This window comes from Amphibalanus amphitrite, unplaced genomic scaffold (assembly GCF_019059575.1).
Source record: "Amphibalanus amphitrite isolate SeventyFive unplaced genomic scaffold, NRLGWU_Aamphi_draft 001833F_arrow, whole genome shotgun sequence".
In the NCBI taxonomy this organism is placed as follows: domain Eukaryota; kingdom Metazoa; phylum Arthropoda; class Thecostraca; order Balanomorpha; family Balanidae; genus Amphibalanus; species Amphibalanus amphitrite.
In genome coordinates, this window is record NW_024883326.1 from 91519 (window position 1) to 103807 (window position 12289).

The window sequence follows — 12289 nt, forward strand, 5'->3', positions numbered from 1 at the left end:
GCTTTGTGAAACGGCTTAGTTTACGCTCCGTAGTTTGAAAGGGTGTGAAATACGGAAAGGTGTAAGTTACGGCAGAGTTTTATGAAACGAGGCCCAGATGAGACTGTGGCTCATGGCGCATCGCGGTAGAGCATTGTGTGGCTCTGAACTGTAGTGGAAATGTACGAGTACAGAGTGAGCAATGCGCAATGCGCATGGCATGTCGTATTATCCCGGCCGGGCCCGGGGGGTAATCCCAACCACCGCAGCCCGGGGGGGGCGTTTTTCGCCCCCCCCCCCCTGTCTAACTCCGTAAATAAGGGAGCTACAGAAACAAAAGCGATACCAAACGAAAGGTCCTTACGAGACGATTCTAATGCACCCAAAATTTTTGACCTCAGGTCAATTTTCAAGGTCAGAGGTCAAGGTCAAAGGCCAAAACCGGCACATGTGTAGTGATCTCAAAGTAAGCATTCTAGAGGACGGCAGGCTGCATCAAACCGGCAAAATTGGGTGTTAAACGAAAGAAGAGAATCTGAGGATTCTGAAAATGTGCTCCAAATCAAAGGTCAAGGTCAAGGTCACGCTCAAAATTGACCTCAAACTTGGCACTTTTTCGCACATCTTGCGTGCTAACTTCCAAGATGTTTTGAAATGTTTTGAGGCTTATCAGTTCCCTATTTGTGGTTCATCTTACGATACAAGGCTGCTCAAAGGTCAAGGTCACAGAATAGTATCCCTGCTAGAGGCTATTTCACTGATTCAAGTTAGTAATAATAAATAAGACAATTTTGCCATCCGGAAGCTCTAAATGAAGGCTTAGAGGAAAATAGATGCCAGATTCGTGATCAGCGGGTACAAATCCATCATAAACGACCTCTCATGTGTCAAGGTCAACCAGAGGTCATTCGAGGTCACATGAGGTCAACATAAAACTTGACCTTTTCCGAACAAAATATATATCATTCGACGCGGCTTGACAAGGCGAATGCGATGGTACCACTGCCGTAGCTCTAGGACCATTTTTGTCGAAGTTATTTGCGAAAAACTAAAACCACATTTCGGGGTCGTTGACCTGACCTCTGACCTCAGGTCACCGAAACTATTTTTCTAATTTTCTCTAGGTCAAACGCTACACAGCCGTGCTCGTAATTTGTCTTTATCTCTAAAACTCTATTTTTAGCAGCTATTTGAAGTTTGCGTCTGTGACGCCGAAGTTTGCCGTGCAGGGGTCTAGAAAAATGGACCTTGTGACGTCATCAAGGGGGCTAGGTCCAAATTTTTTACTTCAGAAGATGTCAAATTGATGGGAGAAAAGGTACTGAAAGTTTCGCCTTCCTATCCCTAAGCGTTCGTGAGTTATCGCAAATATTCGCCAGGGGGGGGGGCGAAAAACGCCCCCCCCCGGGCCCGCGAGGGTTATTCAACGTATGTATATGTTACAGGCCGTATGAAAACTCAGTCCGTTTGCAAACGGCCTGGTCCGATTCAGGCCGTTTGCAAACGGCCTGGACAGCCCAGTCAGTATGCAAACGGACTGAAAAGTCAGGCCGTTTGAATACGGGCTGAAATTCCAGGCTGTATGCAAACCGCCTGAAATTTCAGGCTGTTTGGAAACCGTCTAGGCCGTATGACAACTTTCGAGACACCAGGCCGTTTGCAAACGGTCTAGGCACTTTGAAAACAATCTGGTCTGCATGAAGATAGCTGGACAATGTTGAGTTTGTTGAAGCACGACCATTTCATGACATTACATGGCACCATGAAATCATGGTCAGGAAGAGATTAGCAGAACTGAGGCCCGGCCCGTATAGCGCCCGGTCGACCCGGGCTTCCCACCGGACTTCAAAGTTTCGCCTTCCACCGCAATGGTCAAGTATTGCTGGCGTACGCCACCGGCCAGCCGCCGGCGGTCGACCGGGCGCGGTGAGGACCGGGATATGATGAAGTTTTCATACAACACTACCATAACCCCTACTTTGATTTGTCTTGGTTCTACCCCGACTAAACCACTCTATCGTTTATATTCAGGGTTCTGCCATTTTCCCTCTCCAAACGGGCCTGAAGTTTTCCCTCCACCTCCCCTTCCCCACACACCAATAAATACGAAACGGCATCCTCAAACAAAAAGCAGAAGTGCATCAGCAACTCAATTTGCTTACGTCGCCCTACATATGTACTGCCTGTGGTGGCTTTACCAGGCTCCATCAACTGGATGGCCGATAAACAGACGGACCGAGAAATTGTATTATTAGTAATATTATCGGGAAAACGGCCGGGCCGAGCATCTGCACAGTAAGAAAATGTTGGACGTAGACAAGTCATTCAGCAGAATGCGCAAGCATTCATGGATACAACCTGATCATCGACCAACCTGTATCCATTAATTCATCTTCAGAGGCTGTTGTACTTCGCCAGACCGTTTGAAAACTGACTAGACCGTTTTCAAACGGTCTAGGCCGTTTCAAACTGCCTAGGCCGTATTCATACGGCCTGATATTTCAGGCGGTTTGCAAACGGCCGGCTTTTTCAGGCCGTTTTCAAACGGCCTGACTGGGCCAGGCCGTTTGCAAACGGACTGGGTTTTCATACGGTCTGTAACATATACAAGATGCTGGCATCGACAATCGTAATAAAGAACGCCAGCAAGCAACGAGCATCATCATCACAAACACGAATTGTTCTCAATTGCGCCATGCACAGATAACAGTAGTACCTACTACTGTTATCTGTGTGCCATGCGGTTTGTGAGTGCCAAATGAAATCATTCGGCATTATTTTTACCAAAAACCCCATAGGCGGCGGAACGGGGAGGGCACCGGGGCGCCGTGCCCCCTTTGATTTTGGCATTTTAACATTAGCCCTATGGGCGTTGCATGGAAAAAAATGGGACCAAAAGTCGGCAGTGCCCCCCCCCCCTTAAAGGAAATAGTTCACTTTCACGAAATTATTTTTTTTTGCAATGGATTTATGATTTTTTATGTTCAAAATGATCAGCAAAGAAAATAAAACCTATTTATAACAAAAGATTATTTTCTATATTTTGATATAAGAAGAACTTTTCAGTTTCTGTAAGGCACAGGCGATCCAGTATGAAAAGAGCATGGGTTCCGAAAATTCTTCAGAAACTAGAGAAATTATCGCGGCCACCGGCATTTGGGCGATCTGCTGCTGCTGATTGTCCTTATTGATCAGTACGAGAATTTCTCTTGAGTTCTCGTAGATAATTTCACTAGTTTCTGAAGAATTTTCGGGACCCATGCTCTTTTCATACTGGATGCGAATATATGCAAGGCACACATCCTCAACGCAATACACCTTTTTCGGGACGAGAAATAGAATATCTTTGCCTAGGGTGATCGTTGGGCTGTAAAAGCTCCTGATTTATGCTCGTCTCAGCCCAAGCTACGGAACTGCTATTCCAGTTCAAAACCCATGTTAAAAAGTGAACTATTTCCTTTAATTGAAGGTGTTCCGCCGCTACTGAAAAAAACCGTCTTAAGTCTCTATTCTGCAACGCTAACTGTTCGTTCTGTGATAGGTCATCATATCATCATTTGACTTCCAGGTCAACGGTTCTTCTGACATGTGAAAAATTGATTCATTGGACTTAGTTTAGGATAATATTAAAGAAGATATAATAATACCCACCTAAACCATGCCCACATACACCCACAATGCCCTTTAACACGCGCACCGACGGGGGTCTGCGCCAACTTCGTACCGACGGGGGGGGCGGATGACCGCCCCCCCCCCCCTGAGATCTCGAGACCGAAGCAAGATAGCGACAAGCGGTAAACGGTTCGGATACGCACGGGCAAGGTCTACAATTTTTACTAAGGGGGCGTTCCACGACAAATCGACAAATAAAAAATTAAATTTGCACCCTCATATTTTATTTTTCGTTGAAAACTGGTGTAATGTGATGGGCGGGGAAGCCAGCTGTGGCAAGAATTTTTTCTTCGAACAACGGTTTCCGAGATATAGCCTCGGGCAATTCCTGGAGGTCGCGCTGCAGCCCTATGTTTGGCGGCCTATAACTCAGAAACTATTAGTTTTCTACGATAAAACTTTATATGGTTCAACTCACAATCAACTAACAAACATTTTGGCTATCTCGGATTTTCAATTTTTGAAAATTTTGATCACGTGACCTTTTGACCTATTTTTAAGAGTGACCTTGATATTTTCCCCACTGAAAGTTGCAATTTTGTCTGATGACGATTAAAGCCTTATCAATTGTCATTCATATGCGAAAATAAAAAAGTGGCTATCGCCCTGCGTTGACCTCAGGTCAGGTCATTTTTATGACCTGTCCATTATTACGAGCGGGAGCGACAGCGAGATCTCGAGAATAAAACAAATAGCGACAAGCGGTAAACGGTGCAGGGTACACACGGATAAGGTCTTTAATTTTACTGAGGCCATTTAAGGTCAGGTCAAAGATGACGTCACAGGAGCAAAAAGGAAGTCAAAATTGCGGCACTATATATATATATGAAGTTTTTCTCATCACAACTAGGAACAAACTAATAGCACCATCGTGATCCTCTCGTCGATCCGCATCGAAACATATGTATGTTGACCTCGAAAGGTCGAAATGTCAAAAGTTGACCTTAGGTCACGTGACCTAAGGTCAAGAAGAGCCCCCCCCCCAGGAGGGCGCGTTATACGCAGACCCCATTGGGGTGCGGGTTAATAGCGTAAGCGGTTTGTGAGTTATTCCAGAAAAAACGGAAGGGGTCGGATCTGAACCCCTCCCCCCTCCCCCGCCCAGTTGGTCGCGGGTTAATGTATGAGCTGTCAGTTCGCAATAAGCTCAGGTTCTTCACCAAACCAAGTGCTGACTGCAGGTGGTTCGTTGCTTTTATCCCTCGTCCTTTCCCATTGTCATAACACACACCTACAAGGAAGCTGCGTGTGTCAAAGGAGCTCGAAAAGTTGATGACCACATGTGAGAGTCAGCATAAACTAACATGGATAATATTACCTACATGTAGGGGCAAGGTAACGAAGAATCATGGGGACAGTTAGTCTATATAAAAACAATATAAATAATAAAATGAAGGAACATGCTTTTTCTCGGTTCTAAGAATACCCCGGCCATGTGACCATTCGGACGGTGACAGCGCCAGGGATATCGGCTGTCACAACTGACAAGGGCTGTCAGGTCTAGTCAGCCGGCTAGCGCCGGAGAAAACCGCCATAAAGCCACACATCTTGGCAGACTGACAGCGACGCAGTTGGTCCGATTGATGTCTAAAGCATGCCCATGAGCTATAATGTCACCCATCGGCCTAATTAAGTATTTTACCAAGATTTAAACGCTATTTTTCGTTGGCACGCAGATTGCAGCGTTGCACTTACAGATGAACTGCATTTCTGACATAGGTAGGTATTGAAGATGCTCGTCCACGGCTTATGACAACACTTTTTTACATAGACCGTGACACAATCGGCCGCGAATGGGATAAGACAGACGCAAAAACTGGCTGCGTCGTTGGCGGTGAGCCCGTTAACCCGCGCCCCGCTGGGCTATTCAGCCATACGCGCCCTGCTGGGGGGGGGGGGGGCAGATTCTGCCCCCTGTCTAACTTCCGAACCGATGGTCGTAGAAAGACGGGGAAAACGGCAATCGAAAGCTCTTCATGTTTTAAAGGTCATTTTATTCATAGAATTCAATAGGCACACTCCATAAGTGATATGAACCAACTTGGATGAATTTCAGGTCGAGGTCAGGTCAAGGTCAGGTCAAGTGAGGTCAAATTTTGAAGTTGGTTTTGAAGGCCTAAAAAGGTGTCTATCTGATGCAGTTTTTCATGACGAATCGAATGGTTCTATTTTTGTTTCCGTACGAGGTCTAGAACGTCCAAAAAATCATTTTTCAAAAATGTTGTGTGTTGTGACGTCATAAAATTTCAAATAATTCCCACATTTTGAACCGATTCTTCTTAAAATTGGCATATATGTGCACACAGACCACTTCTCTGACATATATTCCGGTTTTTTCGATACACTCAAAATTTTAGATTTAATAATTATTTTCCCAAAAAAGTCAGTTTTTTTAGAAAAAAAAAGTTGGGCCAAAATTCAAAATTTTCAAAAAACCGAGATTGCCATTTGATAGGCAAAGTAAAATCACGTGTAACCTTTTTGTTACGTCTTGATTCCTTTAAAAATGAAGATGTTAGCGGCGTTTGAAATTTTGCCGTTTTTTAGGCGAAAATGGCGACGAACATGACGTCTCTAAAACGTCATTTTCTCCAAAAAAAAAATCCGACGGATTTCGCTCAAATTTTCACACAACGTCTTAAATTGATGTATGATAAGGTACTGAAAGTTTGACGTCGCTGGCGAAACGCGTTTAGAAGTTATTGTCGAAAAACGGGAGGGAGCAGATTCTGCCGCTCCCCCTCCCCCAGTGGGGCGCGGGTTAAAGTTCCCGAGGTGACAGATTTCACCTGGCATCCTCTCCGTCACTTCATGTCAGAGTATACATGGTGGGTAGCACCCGGTGGAAGAACAGCCCCCACACTGTGCTCAGTGAGCGGTTCACTCACATAAACGGTCGCCCGATACCGCGCGTCCGTGACCGAATGGCCGTATGGGAGCCCGTTAAATCATATGGCTAAGTGATTTTTGAGCAAAAGGGCTTTATCCTGCACAGCCTACTGGCACTGAGCCTTCCAAAGTTTATTTTGTATGCATTGAGATGGGCAACACAGCACATTTGGGTAGGCGCGTTTCGTCACATTGAGTTTATCAGTGCCTTTTGGTAAAAAGAAACAATGCAAACACGCACATACAAGAATACGACTTCATTTCTGTCTTTGGCTTTATTCTTTATATTATATCATATTTATTCTCTATGTTAAGTAGCTTATCAAGTATCATTGTGAAAATTGCACACACCGACCTATACATACCGACCAACCGACCGACCTAATGTATTGCTATCACTGAAACGGGAAAATAAAAACCACCCTAGCTCCATTGCCTGCTGATATTTCATTAAAAAATGTTTTTTTTTTACCAGAGAAAACTGTTCTCTGAATTCTAAAACTTGCAGCTGCAATAGCGTTGTTAATTATCAAGTATTTTATTGATATATATCGTATGTAATATTATTATAAGAATAAAAACGCTAAAATTGATTGGAACTTCGTTTTCCGCATTTCTGATTGTTGTTATCATGTAAACCATGTCGGTGTGTGGGTGTGGAAGTGGAAAACCACCTAAATCCTAATTGATAGTCATCCACTAGATCTGGTAAAATCGTAATTGAAATCGGACACTGTTTAGCTTATGCACGGCTGGAGTCCAAACTTCCGGGTGCCTTTTTAATTGCTCGTGAACAGCAGATGAATGACCACGTGGAGCTGATACCCATCGGCCGGCCTGCAACAAGGGCTGGACGTCTCAGTTTTGTTCCTATTCTCTCGCGAGTCACTACATAGTTAGTTTAGTAGCGAAGAGCTGAAGCCACTACTCACAGCGCCTCCCACTGCAGTTCCGTCAACGAAACGTCAAACAGTCCCTCTCTCAACGCTCTGACATCAGTGCTGTCGATTGCTGCGGCTCTCAGGACATACGTCACTCGGAGATAACGTTTCTCTGTAGCGTCTTCCCATTGTTTCTCGTCCACCGCCTTGCCTGTACCGAGGCGGCCGACCATGCGGCACAGCATACCTTTCAGGGGTGCCGGCCGGCCGGCTGTCGTATCAGGCATCAGCCGCACGGGCCAGCGCAGCATAACACGGCCCTGGTATTGGTGTCCGGTAACTCGTCAACGGCGACGGATAACTTTCGTGGGCCTTTTCCGAGGACAGCAAACTAACTCTGCTCGAATGATGTGGAAATAACTAACATCACGCACAATTAAATTAAAATAAGTGATTAAAAATCACGACTTTATACAATATCTTGGCATTAGTTGTTTAGGAATAGCTAGCAGTCGCATACTTCTTCATTTATTTCATTTATGTATTCAATCGAAGAGATCGCCAACAAGGCCTTAAGCCCACTTACAAGGAAAGTCAAGCCGATACCCCAAAGAGGGACAATGTGGGATGAATTAGGGATTAGGATGTGTCTCGCGTTGAATGAGGTCAACAACCCCTTTCTTCAGCGCAGCTCATGGTCATAGCCACATATAATCTTTATTGAGCAGGTCCCCAGACCCTACAGCTAACGCTTGGAGGTCTGGAAACTCCAGCTGCCGGCTGTAATTCTGATGAATGTTATTTGGACACGCCCCCAGCTCATCTAAACTGTCTGACCCTGGGTGCTACCGTCCGCTGAGCAAAAGCCGTGTATAGCAAAACTCGAGCATTGCCACCCATTCTGCCAAACTGGACTTTCGGGGAATACACATTACACAGTCCTCTCCTTCCACTGCTGTTAATGCCAATGGCACCCCGTCACCGACTGGTAAAGATGGTAAACAAAATGGCACCGTTTCGTAAAAACGCTGTTTGACGCCATAGGCCGTTTTTATCCGTAGCTCGTCAATGTCCAGTGTCGCACTGACGTTTTCCAGGCCGTGTCGGGTTGTGACAGGAGCTGGAATTTCTCCCAGCGCTGGGGCAGGGGTCCTCAGCGGCTGACAACGGTCACACAGCACGACGCGTCGGTCACCGTACATATGTCCGTCACCCACTGGCAGCCAGGCCCCCGGGCTCTGTGACGTCACACAAATGAACCCGGTGCGCACCACTCCCATTGGAGGTCTGGATGGGTCGTCCATCAGTGTTTGTCACAGTAGCGCGGTGATCGCACACGCATTGGCCCGTTCTGCCGAGCTACCGCGCCCCACAGCACAATGGAGGTCGCTGCGACCGTGATAGCGACGGAGCGGAGCGCAGGTCAACGCGACCAGACGGTGAGATGTCCAGCAGCAGAGCGAAACAAAAACAATAGGTAGAGCGTGTGCCGTGTTGCACTTATAACTATAGGTGCAATAAATCGAATTGCATGTAAAAACTCCTCAAAAATAATTAGAAGATATGCAAAGGTTGTTGCTTTTTTATTCTTGTTGATTACATCGTGAATCAATTATTGATTGAAAATTATGATCTTTTTTTTAGCTTTTTAACTGCATTTCACCTTCTACGAAAAGTATTTTTTGATAGGTATTCTGAAACATAAGTGTCTAACCGAATCATATCTACCGAATTCAACCGAACTAAGCATCTAATCGGAAGTTCAAACTATATTCAGGCGCTATATGTTTTTCACGGCAGCTGATAGGTTGATGGAAAGCGTTCTATAGCATGCCTGATGCCAGACATTGCTATGTTATGGAAATTCACATCCGATAACAATAATGAGCGCGTGCTGCGTTTGATTCAGCATTTGTAATGTTGTAAAATTTATGAGCACAACAGCATCAAACCAAGCTTTCAGTACCACATTTCAATACATTTCAAACCATCTAAAAGCTCTCCAAAATCACGCCATTCTATGCGGCTAATCACAGATTCCTAGAGCATTCGTTCTCAATTTTGAAACCAAAGATATGCATGACAAATTTATTAAGAAAACGTACTCCTACATGTTACGTTTGAGACCAAGTCCAATCTCTAGGCACTACCATCAGTGACACTGGCCAGCACGTCTCGATCATCGGCAGCACTCCGCATAGAGCCAGCGGCGTATTTAGAAAATCGCGAAGGGGGGGCCAAGGGTTTGGAGGGCGCCACCTCACCCAAGGAGGGCGCCATACGGTCGCGAGATAAAAAATCGTTCAGTGGGGGTTGGGGGGTTGGGAGGCGTTTTTTACCATGCCACCAGTTTTTTTTTTTGCGTAACCTCGTATAGGTCGTGCTGCATTGATTTTGCATCGTGTGTATTCTTTATACTCCAGGTCACAAAAGGTCAAGTGTTCTTGAAATGCTGCGCCGAAGGCGCGCGAAATTTTTGAAAACAACCTTTTCCTCCGCTTTTTAGGCACGCCTTTTATACGATCACTGTTCAAAGCTCCTCTCGCTCTTTTACCAAATTTGAAGGTGTAAAAATACCTAAGGTTTGGTCGGGCCGCTGCCACACAAACTGTACAGAAAGCTTGGCTCATGGGTGTCGATGTATAAAAGTTTATTGGCGGTGGCATATCTACGCACCAGATCACCGTATCGGATTGATACCGGAGCGCGAGATGCGTAAACATCATCCAAATTACCTCAGACCAGCCTTCATAGCCTTCTCACAGATGCATACAGTGTACCCACATAACCAGTTTCAATCACCGAAACTTCAGATGCCTGCTGTTGCGCCCGAACCTGTTGACAATACTTAATCGTAATCCATATAGATGCCATGATGCACGTAAAGTAGGATCAATCCGTTAAGACCAAAGACGTGTTTTATGCATCGTAGAGCGTAGATAGTTTTGGTAGGTATAGATACTTCATTCATTGTGCTGAATGCACGTTCATTTGTGGCAGTTTTCACAGGCAAGACATCAACTATGTGCAATAGAACGACTAAGTTGAAAAACATGCCAAAGGAGTAAATAAATGATAGGAGGGCAGCGATCAACGGATGTTGCCAATAGGTAGAAGGGCTGCGATCCACAGGAGGGCACTAATAGGTAGAAGCCCCGATCAACATCCCGAGTTTCGACAGTAGGGCACCGATAGGTAGGAAGTTGGCGAGCAGCAGGAGGGCGCCAATGGATAGAAGGGCAGCGATCAACAGGAGGGCACCAATAGGTAGGAGGGCGCCGATCAACAATCAACAGGAGGGCGCCACCAGGTAAGAGGGTGGCGAGGAACAGGAGAGCACCAATAGGAGGGGGCGATCAACAAGAGGTCGCCAATAGGTGGGAGGGCGGTCATCAACTGGAAGTCGCCAATGAGCGGAAGGGTGACGATTAAAATGGGGGTGGCAATGGTGAGGAGGGCGCCTTTGCTCAAGAGGATGACACGAACAGGAGGGCGTCTGTGCGGAGGGCGCTGGTCAACAGGAAGGTGCCAGTGGATAGGAGGGCGGTGATCAACAGGAGGGTGCCAGTGGTTAGGAGGGCGGCGATCTACACGAGGGCGCCAATAGGAGAAGGGCCCCGATTAACATTCAACAGGAAGGACTAGGGAACCAATAGGTAGGAGGGCGGCACTGAACAAGAGGGTGCCAAAAGGGAGAAAGGCGGCCTTCAAAATTTCACATGAAGGCTCAATAGGTAGGAGAGCGCCAATAATTATGAGGACGCCGATCAGCAGAAGGGCGGCAATGTGTAGCAGGGTGGCGACCTACAGGAGGGCGCCTTCGGGTGAGAGGGCGCTTATTTACAGGACAGCGGCTTACATAGGCGACCACCGTTACGCTTAGAGAGCTACAGCCTACAAATGTGGTTGGAGGGCGCCCGAGGGAGCCTTCCAACCGTATTTGGAGGGCGTATTTGGAATGGGCGTCCTCCGAGGGCGCCCTCCATCCGTATTTTCCCTGTAAACACATTCGCGATTGGAGGCGCCCTCCAGTCGCGATTGTTTTTCGATTCGATTATATCACAATTGCATTTGCGATTGGAGGGCGCCTTCGGCGCCCAAGGGAGGGGGGCATGGCCCAGTGGCCCCCCCCCCTACCTACGCCCCTGCATAGAGCACCCGTCCCTGCTGAAAGTCCCTGTCCGTTCCACCGTATATACCACAGGAACTGCCGAGCGCCGACCCCTCGGCCATCCGACGGCACCCGGACACCGAGGAGGCGCCTCCTCGGGATGAGGAACAGGCCGACTCCAGCCGGCGCGGCACCTGGGGCTCCCAGCTGGAGTTCCTGCTGTCCTGTCTGTCGTACGCGGTCGGTTTGGGAAACATCTGGCGGTTCCCCTACCTCTGCTACCAGAACGGAGGCGGTGAGAGCACTACTGCATGGTGAACTGTGTACATACATACACATCTTACTGAAATGAAAGCAGCCGAGAGCATCTTCGGACCAGCACATAAACACCGCGCAGTGTATTGTGTTTCTGTTGCTAGCTTACTTTTGTATTAAATCTATCAGCCCTGCATATAGGATTGCGATAGTAGGATTAAAAGAAAAAATTGTGAGACAGCAAGTCAAGGCGTATTTGTGCTCCTCGTAACTCGTAAGTCAGTGCCCGCTTGATCTTAATAGTTTGACGTGTTAGCATTTAATTTCATTGATTTTTCGTATGTATCTAGGCACGATACTTCAGGGTCAGGTGGAATTCAATCGACAATAACAGCTACAGACTCAGGTTACGTCCCTTCGGTTTTGAACCCTAATTCATTCCGGGGTGTTGTGTATGTCTGTCTCATGGCGCGAGGCGGAAGTCCGTTGAGGCACAAAGGGC

The 12289-nt window shown here is 46.8% G+C and overlaps 1 protein-coding gene across 1 annotated transcript; it reads left to right on the forward strand.

Annotated features, from left to right (window-relative positions):
* Nucleotides 1–8748: 8748 nt before the first annotated feature.
* Nucleotides 8749–11850, forward strand: LOC122375405 (sodium- and chloride-dependent glycine transporter 1-like). Its single transcript, XM_043354769.1, has 2 exons — nt 8749–8860; nt 11626–11850. The coding sequence occupies exons 1-2, from the start codon at nt 8801–8803 to the stop codon at nt 11848–11850; spliced, it is 285 nt and encodes a 94-aa protein (XP_043210704.1). The 5' UTR covers nt 8749–8800.
* The last annotated feature ends 439 nt before the right edge of the window (nt 11851–12289 follow it).